This window comes from Trachypithecus francoisi, unplaced genomic scaffold (assembly GCF_009764315.1).
Source record: "Trachypithecus francoisi isolate TF-2019V2 unplaced genomic scaffold, Tfra_2.0 Lachesis_group7, whole genome shotgun sequence".
Classification (NCBI taxonomy): domain Eukaryota; kingdom Metazoa; phylum Chordata; class Mammalia; order Primates; family Cercopithecidae; genus Trachypithecus; species Trachypithecus francoisi.
This window is the reverse complement of record NW_022681472.1, coordinates 2183780-2197343: the sequence shown is the minus strand read 5'-3', so window position 1 is coordinate 2197343 and position 13564 is coordinate 2183780. Positions and strand designations below refer to the sequence as shown.

The 13564-nt window shown below is 41.1% G+C and overlaps 1 protein-coding gene across 6 annotated transcripts in view; it reads right to left on the bottom strand.

Annotated features, from left to right (window-relative positions):
* SPIDR (scaffold protein involved in DNA repair) overlaps positions 1-13564 on the bottom strand; it is a 499470-nt gene that overhangs the window by 361655 nt on the left and 124251 nt on the right. The window contains exon 1 of one of the 6 annotated variants that reach the window (XM_033203532.1): positions 3871-3890. The exons of the other annotated variants lie outside the window; for them this stretch is intronic. Within the exon in view, the coding sequence (XP_033059423.1) occupies positions 3871-3879 (9 nt within the window). The 5' untranslated portion in view covers positions 3880-3890. Of the gene's footprint in view, positions 1-3870; positions 3891-13564 lie in introns of those variants that run through there. 6 annotated transcript variants of the gene reach the window in all.

Below are 13564 nucleotides of genomic sequence, written 5' to 3'. Positions count from 1 at the left end.
AGGAAACGTGATACAAACTACCAATACAAGATGATCAGTCTCCCTGGGAACCACATGCTGGCAGAAGCTCTTGGCCACTGAGACAAAGAGTGAATTCGTGTGACTGTACTGGGAGACTAAAAGCAAGATATGTTAAAACTTAACATGTAAATACTTTTAACCTATCAGTTCTCTTACTGGGTCTATTCATTCAACTGTCCAGACACATATGTACATGGAGGCATAGTATAGCATAGTTTATAGGTAAAGAACACCCAAAACCAAAAAACTGGAATCATCCATTAATCAAGTGCTGGTTACAGTATTAATACAATAAAATATCATGCAGCCATTAGAAACAATGTGATAGATCCATAAGTCTTGATAAGAATACAGAAAATTACAAAACTAATGCATATACAGGAAGACCTTATGGGTGGAAAAACCAAAAACAGAAGAACATATACAAATATTCTTATATACAGAACAGTTTTTGAAGACTACACAAGAAACAACAATGATTAATTCTGGGAGCTGAGTTTATTATTCTTTGCTTTAACTACTGTTCTAATTGAAATATTTTCCATAAGTATGTATTATTTATTTAAAAATATTTAAAATTTAGTAAATTAAAAGTAAAGAGTATAAAAGCCACCTAGAGGATCCAGACACTCAGGTGCCAAAAGAGGAAACGAAACAAAACAAAACAAAATGGAGAGAGAAGGAACAAAAGAGAGAGACTGGCAAGAAGAGATCTCATGGGTAGGAGAGGACACATCATTTCAGTTAAGTAACTAGGGATGTCTGTTCTCCCTTCTTAAAATGAGCAGAACAAGAAATACAGAAATATTTCTTAGGCCATCTAGATAAACAAAAATATATTAGTGGCTACTAACTTGAGTTGCCAATGGAATTTTTTAGCAGAGGGTCTGAGCTCATGGCCTCCAGCCCCAGAGGGTGAGAGGGAGGAGGAAGAGAGGATGGCAGGGGTGTGAGGGAAGCCCCACATCTGTCTAAACTGGCAGCTGCTGCTCAGAGCGAACTGCCTCCCGCAACGTGGGCAATCTGCCAAATAACTAGCAGAGTTTCTTCAAGGAAAGATAAAGAAATCTGAATCCTAAGTAAATTTTCCTAATTTTAAAACGTTTGCCACTAACTGAAAAAAAAAAAAAGTTTTTAAAACATGGTATAAGGGTACTGCCTGCGGATACCAGTTTCTATTCAAATTACACTGAAGTACTAAAAAAAAAAAAAAAGTGATTTCTAATAATATTTCCAACTTTTCTTCAATGCTTGATTTGTTTCATTAGTCTTATGTAACACAAAAGCTTTATTTTAGCATTTTGAAAGTAAATAGAAAACCAGAAGTATCAGTAAAGCTATACTTTTTCAAAGGCTAACAAAAACGTATATATACAACTATATAAGACGAAAGATTTCAGAGTAGTTTCACCAGAAACATTGATGCTTTGCTTTATTGAGGGGGACTGGGTGGGCTTAAAAAATGAGTGGTAAACTCTCATTCACTAATTAATTCAACAAACCAATACATGCTAATGTAGCCATAAGAATTCAGTAGGGAAAAATGGAATCCTTGATAAACTGTTGTCATTTTTGTTCAGGTAATTCTCTTTCCAGTTTTAGAGTTTCATGAATGCCCTACCAAAACACTAAGTTGTGAGAATTACATACTATATATCAAAACATGAACATTTTATACTAATAATACCTGGTGGTATTCAGGTCTACCAAGTTCACTGAAACACTACACTGCAAAAGATGAAGAGACTACCTGGAATTTCTGTCCTTCAGTCAAAAAGATAAAAGCAAATAATCAGAATGGCAAGCCCAAGCCTCTTTTCTATTAATTATAAAGATTATAATTAAAAAACACAAATATACAGTTTTACTTATAAAAATAATTTTCTAAAGCATAATTAAATACAAGCGTGTGCCTGCAGGTGGATGTATAGAAAGAGCACACAGGTCCTCTTGCACAAACACAAATAAATCAACAGAACCATCAGCAGTGGGGACAACACTCTAAAAGTATTTTCGTAGAATGATGATGAACTTGGGCAAAATCACCCACATCTATTAAATAAGGCTTTGAGACACTGGGGTCTGAGGGTCAGTGGTAAAGTCTGTGCATTCTGACTTGTCTCCATCTCCAACTCCACTGATGAAATGCTATGGCAAATTAAGTTAATATAGCATTTTAATGTAGTAATTCAGCACACTGGCAAGTGCTGATTCATTTCCAACCCATTACTTTAATAACTATTATTCTAAAACAGTTCAGTAACCAAATAGTACTAATGAAAACACTCTCAGAGAGAGAGAAAACAAATAGTACTAATGAAAACTTTCTCAGAGAGAGAGAGAGTCAGTTGGTTCAAGTGATGTATTAGAAGCGGCCAAAGTTCATGCTAGCCAGGATAATGGTATTAATTGAATCAGATAAAATATTAGGGAGCACATAAAGAAGAAATAAAATACTATTTGGAGTTTTAAATGCTCACAGGACCAGCACAAAGACACAGAGCACCTGGCAGAGGGCTGGAAAAGCAGCTGTTTGGCAAAGAGACCATGGAGAAGAAAAGATCCCAGTGAGATGCGCCTGTAGTGGGTAGGGTGAGGATGCAGCAGCGCCCTAACTCCTGGGCTCCCAAAAGTTCTGGTGCATTTCTACGGCTTTGCCTCACCACAGACAGCCTCCCACAGACTGTATACTAGGAGTTAAAATGACTCCACAATTCCATTCCTTTTGAGGATTCTTTATTTTGACAATCTATAATGCCGGGCAGTCAAAACGATAAGATAAAGACCTATTGTTTCTCTAACTTGAAATCTGCCAGTTTTTTGGTAATGTATGCAATGGGGGGGAAAGGGTGTGTAAAAGGGGAAATGCAGGCATATACTTATAGGAGCTGACCAGAAAAAACAATTTTAAAATCTACAGTTCTCTAAAGAGGTGGATATTCAACAATATCACTTTTTCTTAAAAAAAAAAAAAATAATAATAATAACAAACTTTAGGTTGGGCATGGTGGCTCATGCCTGTAATCCCAGCACTTTCGGAGGCCGAGGTGGGCGGATCACGAAGTCAAGAGATCAAGACCATCCTGGCCAACAAAGTTAATCCACGTCTCTACTAAAAATACAAAAACTGGCTGGGTGTGGTGGTGCACACCTGTAGTCCTAGCTACTCCATAGGCTGAGGGCAGGAGAACTGCTTGAACCCAGGGAGGCAGAGGTTGCAGTGCGCTGAGATCGTACCACTGCACTCCAGCCTGTCTACAGAGTGAGATTCCATCTCAAAAAAAGAGAAAAAACTTTGAATTTAAAAATTAGTACAATGCTTTATATAGTTCAATTGCTATTCTTTAAGCTAATGTTAGCTCCTGTAATCCTACCTACACATTTCTTTATGAAATGTTCAGAAAAGCTTCTTGTGATTGCCCTGAATGCCTGAAGTGCTACCCCTGGACTGCAGTGTCCCAGTTCCTATCAACCAAATATTAATCTAAGTCCATGTATGACAGTCTACATGTGTAGGGTCCTCCTAGATGAAAAACTGTGTCTGCTATCAAGTCAGGAATACATTCAAGTCTAATTTCAAGATGAAGCAGTGCCTCTGTGGTATGAAACAAATTAGCCAGATGAAACACCATTCTTTAATGTTCAGAAATTATAGCTCTTAATTCTAAAATTTATAGAAAGGTCACACCAAGAGCAATAACGGAATATCACTAATAAATGATCACCTCCTTATTTTAAAATTACACCTTTGTAGCTAAATGCTACCCAGCTGGTAGAATAAAGGGAGGATGATAACTAAGCTAATAACATTCTTTGAGGGAACCAATCGTAAGACAGAAAACTTCCCACTTGACTCATATTTCATGCAAAAACAGAAGTCTCAAGTCTTTGGTCTCGGTCAACATGCAAAGGTATGCCACTGCGCGGCTCTGTGAGGACACCTTGTGCGCCTGGTGCCATGTGGGGCAGGTCCAGCTGAGCCCAGACTTGCAGGCCAGATGAGCTCCCCATGCCACTTCCTGCCAGTCGCTGGTTTCTGTTCTCTAAGGCCTCCCACCCAATTACTGACCAGGCCCAGACCTGTCCGAGTAGGATCTTCTGAGAACACCCAGAGCAGTGTTATGCCAAGTTCACCCTGCCTATCCTGAGTTCAGCCTCTCTTTCTTAAAGTCACACTACAAACGAGCACAGTCAGTAGCACCATAAGGAAAGGACAAGAGAGTCAGAAGGCCCTGGCTGCCTAGAAGCTTTTAAATCCCATACAAACCACTGTTTTAAGGAGGTTGGATGGTAAGAGCAACAACACAAATGCTACAGAAGATACATCATGGCAAGTAAAATCATCAAAACCAAGACTGCTCTTCACACTGAGGGGAATGAAAGAGTACTGGTGACTGATAGGTCAATAGATTTGGTTATCATATGCCTGCATTTCCACTCCCACTTCTAAAATGAAATTTATTCATGTAACACATTAACTGAGTGCCTACTGTGTATCAGGAGTCATTCTGGGTACAATGCGTACAGAGGGAGGGAGGGACCCAAAGTCTTTATCCACAGGTCTATTAACCCAATGCAGTCATGGCACACATACACACATTAATTCACGTGGAATGCTCTCTGTTTATGCAATAAGAACTTCACTGATTGTGTGGAAAAGAACAGCAAAACAACACAAAATAAAGAGTATACCGGACTCCCAGTTGCTAACAAAATTTTATTTTCTATTGAATTAAAACCAATATAACAACAATTCCATTCAATAAAAAGGCTTACGCCACCAATAAGAGATCTATTTTCACTGTTTACATGGTGTGCTTTTTGCGACTGAAACTCTATCCATGAAAACCAGCCAGCTAGTGAGAGGCAAAACAAAAGCTACAGGTTTTCTCACACATTCAAGGAAAAAAATCTTTTCTTAGGTGAACAGGTTTAACAAGCTACACCCATAGTTATACCTCTGAAAACCACCTGGCTTGCCTTCCTCAAACCAAATACGTGTTTCCAACCTCAGCTGCAGCCCAGTGAGAAGGAGAGAACTTAACTCAAACCTATGGACTGGCTTACAGAAGCCCCCTCCACCTATCATCAGCCCAGCACCTGCTCTGAGGAGCCCAAGGAGAAATGAGAGACAGCAGGGCAAGAGGGGAGGGGAATCACGAGGCTCAAGAAAGGCACCTGCTGGGTCAAAGTTCACCAAGCAGTAGCAGGGGGTGGAGAAAGCGGCAGTGACCAAGGCCAAGGGGCTCCACAGCAAACAGCAGGCCCCGCCCAGCAACAGGGTCCTCATGCAGTGATCACAGATGAAAAGTACCCCCTTCTCCAAAAAAAAAAAAAAAGAAAAAAAAGCGTACACCTGGGGAATTCTGACACAAACTGTGATACAACCTGTCTGGCCATTCTACGTGTTTTAAAACCTGCTCAGTGAGTGTGAGTCCTGAGCTGCTGCAAGGGTGCCTTCTGCCAGTCCCAGGCAGGGGCAGCACGCGTTGCCATGGTGCAGGCTGAGAGGTCATGGACTCAGACCTACTACTCAAAACCTGGGCCTCAAAACTAGTAGAAACAAACATGATGGCATGTTCTAAAAATAAATCTGTTCACTTATGCCCCTGGACCCAAGGCAAGACAGGTTGCTTCTGGTTATGAGCCAAGCTTTATTTTTATTCAAGGCAAAGAATTAAAATGCTACACAATGGAGGGGGAAAATGGAAAAAATTGAAATAGAATTCCTGAGAAGGTAGAAGATTTCAGAGGAATCAAGCCAGGTGAGTGTTCTAGGATAACAAAAGCAATAAAGAAAAGCAAAAGCAGTAACCAGTGAGTGGACAGCCCTGAGCTGTGGGCCCATGGGGTGGTCCTCACCCAGGAGCTCCACAAGGAGCAAAGGCAACAGGGATCAAGAGGACACGGAGCTCCGCAGGCACATGGGCTTGAATATACTCAGGTGAATAAAGTTAAACACGCCTTGTCACGGGCCTCAGAAACCTTGAATATGCTTGCGTGCCCTGTGCCCTCTACGAGGAGTCTGTAATAAGTAGTCTTTCCTAAACTCCTTTAGCCACAATTTAACCAGTGTTTCACTGCACCTCATGGAGCTGAATTTTCTAAAACCTTGTATTTTAATCATTTTAATGAAAAGCTCTTGCAAGTGAAGTTTTTCATAATTTCTTCTTTCACCCAATTCATCCAGGTTGGAGTGCAGTGGTGCTATCTTGGCTCACTACAACCTCCACCTCCCAGGTGTACCTCAGCCTCCCGAGTAGCTGGAACTGCAGGCGTGTACCACCACACCTGGCTAATTTTTGTATTTTTTTGTAGAGATGGGGTTTCATCTTGTTGCCCAGGCTGGTCCCAAACTCCTGGACTCAAGCCATCTGCCCACTCCCAAAGTGCTAGGAATGCAAGCGTGAGCCACCAAGTCCGGCCTCTTCTAACTTCTTATTATATGTTGAATATAGGCGAATAATCTCATAACAGCCCACAGGCATTCCTGTGGAGAGCCATTATTTTGGATCCTGAGGTACTGTAGTTCTGCTTGCCGGCTGGGCTTCCTTCCCTCTGGCTACAAGCTACTCTGCTCGCTGGCCCCACTCCTAGGGTGCCAGAGACTGCCCTAACAGCCTTTTCTGACTGACACCAAAGCCACGAGCCCCTTACAGTTTGCCTTGGGTTTAGGGGCCAGATAACAGCAAGACTCAATGTGGACACCAAGAGGACTATAAAGATGAATAAAATACAGGTTCTGCTCTTTAGAGATTTACTTCTGGCTACTTGTTCACAATTAAGTTGAGCCACTGAGAGCTCAAAACACTCAACTGTAAAGCAAATCTACTAGCAATTATTTCAGAGTCCCAGGGCCCCCTTCAAGATCCAAGGTTAGCCCCAAAGGCACCGGCTGGACTTTTGGCAAGTGCCATCTTGCCATCTTAGGTGTACCTAATGATCCTTCTTTGAAATAATCAAACTTGAGCAAAATAATCCTCATGAGATTACTCTGGGGTGAAAGAAGACAAATGAGGTAAACTGACACCAGATTAAATGAATTAGATGCAGTTGTTCACAGTCACACAAGAGAAAAATCTCAGGAATGACCACTATTCACACACCATCTTACACACAATGTACCAGGCTCCATCTAGAAAATAAGGGTCAGAAGAATAAGAGAGGAAAATCTATATATATGTAGATACATTTAACTTGGATAGCTGCAATTATGAAGAAAGGCAAAATGAATTCTCTTTAAAGAACAAATTTGTCCTTCATATTTTTCCATAACCATGACATTCAACAAGCGTGATTTCCCAAGGACTTTAGTATTAAGGAATTTGAAAGGTGTCATGTTTCATAATACTTGTTTCATAATTATTTCAAGAGTGAAAAGATAATCTTTAATATACTGTTGGGAATTTTATTGGCCACAATGAGCTAAAACAATATTATGGACGTAAGTCATCTCTGAAAATAATTGCTCCTTGATATTCATGCAAGGACATGAACTATGGGAAAAAGTGCCACGTACTCTCAGTCCCTAAGAAAAAGTAGAAATGTCAAAGGTAGTGCTGGAAATCCCATTCTTGGGAAGACACTTGGTTTAAGTTATGAATTCAAACAAAACAATGTTTATCTTGGTGTAACTTTACCCATAACTTTAAGTACTATAAAGTTATCCTGCGCTTGATTTATAAAGTCATATAAGTGTTTCTTAAATGAAGATAAGATACTACTGAATAAAAATAATTAAGGCACTAAAAGGACATTTTGTAATATAATTATAACTAGTGAAACATGTTGTGTTTCTGAAATATATGCTACTAGAGATTCTTATTATGGAGAGTTTGGGAATGAATTAACTCAGCAGGCTGAGTTGCTCCAACCTTCTCAGGTGACTGGCCCTTGACCTGGCCACTTGGGAACTGAGTTCTTGGAATAGTCTGATAGAAATGTTTGCATGCTTCAAACCTTGACCACACTGTACCACTCTGTCTACATAGTCTGTGCAAACAACATAATTTATGGTGAAACCTGCTGTTTCCTCCTGAGGCACTACAGTTTCAGTAGCTGTGGTCAGTCACACAGGCACTGTGAATCTACAAAACTGAATCAGAATAAAAATCCTGAACTGTTAGGACCAAGTGACAATATCTGCACATAATGAACTGCCAAAATTCATTGCTAGAGGAACTAAGTGTATCCTGTGCAACTCCCATGGAACAGGACACTTGGAGGCTTGTGCCTGGTCTCCTCTAGACTGCTCCCAACACACCTTTTCCACTTGCTTCCTTTGCTGTAATAAACTGCAGTCATGAGTATACCTACTTCTAAGTCCAAGGACTCCTTCTAGCAAATCATTGAACTTGGAGATAATCTTAAGGACCCCAAACACACACAGTTTATGGGATTTTATTAATTTTATCACATTTCCTATCATTTCAGTACAGTGAGATGTAAAAACCAGTTTATATAATCAGGTATAGCTAAATACGTTAAAAATAATAACTTAAAGGACTTAAAGAAATATCAGTCCCCAGAGATGGAAGCCATTTAGGGTTAAATGAATGTGGCTGTGACTGGAAAGCAAATCACCATCCAGAACAGGGGTCAGCAAACTACTCTATAAAGGACTATATGGTAAATACTTTAGGCTTTACGGACCATGCAGTGTCTGTCACAATAAACCTTGCCATTGTAGGGCGACGGCAGCTAGAGATAACACATGAACTAGTGAGTGTGGTTGTGCTCCAATAAAACTTTATTTATGGAGACAGGTAATGGGCCAGATTTGGCCTGTAAGCTACAGTTTGCCAACCCCAATCCAGAACAAATGAGCTTCAATAAAAATGATGTTTCTCAATTTCTTTTCTAGCTTAAAAAAAATTTTTTTAAAGGAAAATCCCAAGATGTTTTTCCTCATCACTCAATGTACCTTGACATGCTACAAAACTCTGTAATTCAAATGACCTACACTGCAAGTATAGTGATTTTGAAAATTCAACTTACTATTTATTGGAACCTACCATGACCTTAGTACAACATCAGATGTTCTGAAGAGACACTGATGTATGAGATCCTGCCACTGGCACTGGGATATTCCAGACTGGTTAACATTGCCCTGTATGGGTTTTCTAATGCTTCACACAAATTACCACAAACTTAGGAACTTAAACCACCACCCATTTATTAGCTCACAGCTCTGTTCAAACTTTTATCTGGGTAAACAGAAGGCTGGGCATGACATGACCGGGATCTATACAAAGGGCTTCCCAAGGCCAAAATCAAGGTCCTGGCTGGGCTCCCTTGTCATCTGGAACTCAGGATCCTCTTCCAATCACACCTGCTTGGGATGTAATTCAGTTCCTTCCACACTGGAGTCCCTGTTTCCTTGCAAGCAATTGAGGCTGCTCCCAACTGCAAAAGGCTGTTCACATTACTTGGCACGTGGTCTCCTCCATGTTTAAAGCCAGCCAGAAATAAATAATTTTTGTGCTTCAATTCCTGCTCAGTTCCTGTAACTGGCTCTTACAACAAAAAAGTTTAATTTACCCAGATTCAGTGTTGCTCAGAGATCTCAAAGTGTGTCTAACCCAATCAAAGTCCCTAAAAAGGCACAGTGAGAAATGATTTTCAAATGATTTTTTTCTTAGAAATAATTCTATCTTAAGGTCATGTAAAATGATGGATTTCCTGGGATTAATAACAAACTTCCTGGGAACACTGTCTCAGTATTAACATAATCTTAAGCATTCAGGTAATGTACAACTTTGAATTAAGTCAAACTTAAAAAGCTTTTCTATTGTGCTACATTCTTAATGCTTGTAAGAGTTGAAATGTATTCAAATTCCTTTCTTCATCACCTACAACTTACTGATTTAATGGCAACTATCTTAAAAGAAATTGAACAAAACAAGAAATTTCTGGGCACAGTGGTGCGTACCTATAGTCTCAGCTACTCAGGGAGATCCCTTGAGCCCAGGAATTCGAGGCCAGCCTATGCAACACAGCCAGACACTATCTCTTTAAAAAAACTTTTCTAGTAGCCTGAGAATATGGAATAATTAAACCTATTTCTTTGAAGGCTGTGGTTTAGAAAACAATTGCTATTTTTGTTTCCTTAACAGCTATTCACGGCCAGCACGGTGGCTCATGCCTGTAATGCCAGCACTTTAGGAGGTCAAGGCAGGCAGATCATGAGGTCAGGAGTTCGAGACCAGCCTGGCCAATACAATGAAACCCTGTCTCTACTAAAAATATAAAAATTAGCTGGGCATGGTGGTGCGCGCCTGTAGTCCCAGCTACTCAGGAGGCTGAGGCAGAAGAATTGCTTGAAGCTGGGAGGCGGAGGTTGTGGTGAGTCAAGATCACAGCACTGCACTCCAGCCTGGGCAAGAGAGTACGACTCCGGCTCAGTAATTGGGCGCCAAGATGGTCGAATACAAATAGCTCCAGTCTCCAGCTCCCAGCATGAGTGACACAGAAGAGGGGTGATTTCTGCATTTCCAACTGAGGTACCAGGTTCCTCTCAGTGGGGCGTGTCAGACAGTGGGTGCAGGACAATGGGTGCAGCCCAACGAGCGAAAGCCGAAGCAAGTCAAGGCATTGCCTCACCCAGAAAGCGCAAGGGGGAAGGGAATTCCTTGTTCTAGCCAAAGAAAACCATGACACACAACACCTGGAAAATCAGGTCACTCCCCCTCTAATACTGCACTTTACCAAGGGTCTTAGCAAATGGCACACCAGGAGATTATATCCTGCGCCTGGCTCAGAGGGTCCCATGCCCACGGAGCCTCCCTCATTGCTAGCACAGCAGTCTGAGATCGAACTGCAAGGCAGCAGTGAAGCTGGGGGAAGGGCGCCCGCCATTGCAGAGGCTTAAGTAGGTAAACAAAGCCATGGGAAGCTCGAATTGGGTGGAGCCCACCACAGCTCAAGGAAGCCTGCCTGCCTCTGCAGACTCCACCTCTGGGGACATGGCATTGCTAAACAAAAACCAGCAGAAACCTCTGCAGATGTAAATGTCCGTGTCTGACAGCTTTGAAGAGAGTAGTGATACACCCACCATGGAGGTTGAGATCTGGGAACGCACAGACTGCCTGCTCAAGTGGGTCCCTGACCCGAGTAGCCTAACTGGGAGACATCTCCAAATGGGGGCAGACTAACACCTCACACCTCACAGAGCTGGGTACACCTCTGAGACGAAGCTTCCAGAGCAAGAATCAGACAGCATCACTTGCTGTTCAGCAATATTCTCTCTTCTGCAGCCTCTGCTGCTGATAACCAGGCAAACCAGTGTCTGGAGTGGACCTCAAGCAAACTCCAACAGACCTGCAGCTGAGGGTCCTGACTGTTAGAAGGAAAACTAACAAACAAAAAGGACATCCACACCAAAACCCCATCTGTACGTCACCACTATCAAACACCAAAGGTGGATAAAACCACAAAGACGGAGAAACAGCAGTTCAGAAAAGCTGAAAATTCAAAAAATCAGAGTACCTCTCCCCCTCTAAAGGAAAGCAACTCCTGGCCAGCAATAGAACAAAGCTGGATGGAGAATGACTTTGACAAGTTGAGAGAAGAAGGCTTCAGTTGATCAAACTTCTCAGAGCTAAAGGATGAACCCAGGGCAAAGAAACTAAAACCCTTGAAAAAAGATTTGACCAATGGATAACTAGAATAACCAATGCAGAGAAGTCCATGAACGGCCTGATAGAGATGAAAACCATGACACGAGAACTACATGACAAATGCACAAGCTTTAGTAACCGACTCAATCAACCGGAAGAAAGAGTATTAGTGATTAAAGATCAAAGGAACGAAATGAAGTGAGAGGTTCAGAGAAAAAAGAGTAAAAAGAAATGAACAAAGCCTTCAAGAAATATGGGATTCTGTGAAAAGACCAAATCTACGTCAGATTGGTGTACCTGAAAATGATGGGGAGAATGGAACCAAGCTGGAAAACACTCTGCAGGATAGTATCCAGGAGAATGTCCCCAACCTAGCAAGGCAGGCCAACATTCAAATTCAGGAAATACAGAGAAGGCCACAAAGATACTCCTCGAGAAGAGCAACTCCAAGACACATAATTATCAGATTCACCAAAGTTGAAACAAAGGAAAAAATGTTAAGGGCAGCCAGAGAGAAACGTCAGGTTACCCACAAAGGGAAGCCCAACAGACAAATAGCGGATCTTTCGGCAGAAACTCCACAAGCCAGAAGAGAGTGGGGACCAATATTCAACATTCTTAAAGAAAAGAATTTTCAACCCAGAATTTCATATCCAGCCCAACGAAGTTTCCTAAGTGAAGGAGAAATAAAATCCTTTACAGACAAGCAAATGCGGAGAGATTTTGTCACCACCAGGCCTGCCTTAAAATCCTTTACAGACAAGCAAACGCTGAGAGATTTTGTCACCACCAGGCGTGCCCTACAAGAGCTCCTGAAGGAAACACTAAACATGGAAAGGAACAACCGGTACCAGCCATTGCAAAAACATGCCAAAATGCAAAGACCATCGATGCTAGGAAGAAACTGCGTCAACTAACGAACAAAATAACCAGCTAACATCATAAAGACAGGATCAAGTTCACACATAACAATATTAACCTTAAATGTAAATGGACTAAATGGTCCAGTTAAAAGACAGACAGGCAAATTGGATAAAGAGTCAAGACCCATCAGTCTGCTGTATTCAGGAGACCCATCTCACATGCAGACACACACGTAGGCTCAAAATAAAGGGATGGAGGAAGATCTACCAAGGAAATGGGAAAAAAAAAAAAGGCAGCGGTTGCAATCCTAGTCTCTGATAAAACAGACTTTAAACCAACAAAGATCACAAGAGACAAAGAAGGCCATTACATAATGGTAAAGGGATCAGTTCAACAAGAAGAGCTAACTATCCTAAATATATATGCACCCAATACAGGAGCACCCAGATTCATAAAGCATATCCTTAGAGACTTACAAAGAGACTTCAACTCCCACACAATAATAATGGAAGACTTTAACACCTCACTGTCAACATTAGACAGATCAATGAGACAGAAAGTTTACAAGGATATCCAGGAATTGAACTCAACTCTGCACCAAGCAGATCTAATAGACATCTACAGAACTCTTCACCCCAAATCAACAGAATATACATTCTTCTCAGCACCACATCGCAATTATTCCAAAACTGACCACATAGTTAAAAGTAAAGCACTCCTTAGCAAATGTAAAAGAATAGAAATTACAACAAACTGTCTCTCAGACCACAGTGCAATCAAACTAGAACTCAGGACTAAGAAACTCAATCAAAACAGCTTAACCATATGGAACTGAACAACCCACTCCTGAAGGACTAACGGGTACATAACGAAATGAAGGCAGAAATAAAGATGTTCTTTGAAACCAATGAGAACAAAGACACAACATACCAGAATCTCTGGGATACATTTAAAGCAGTGTATAGAGGGAAATTTATAGCACTAAATGCCCACAAGAGAAAGCAGGAAAGATCTAAAATTGACACTCTAGCATCACAATTAAAAGAACTAGAGAAGCAAGA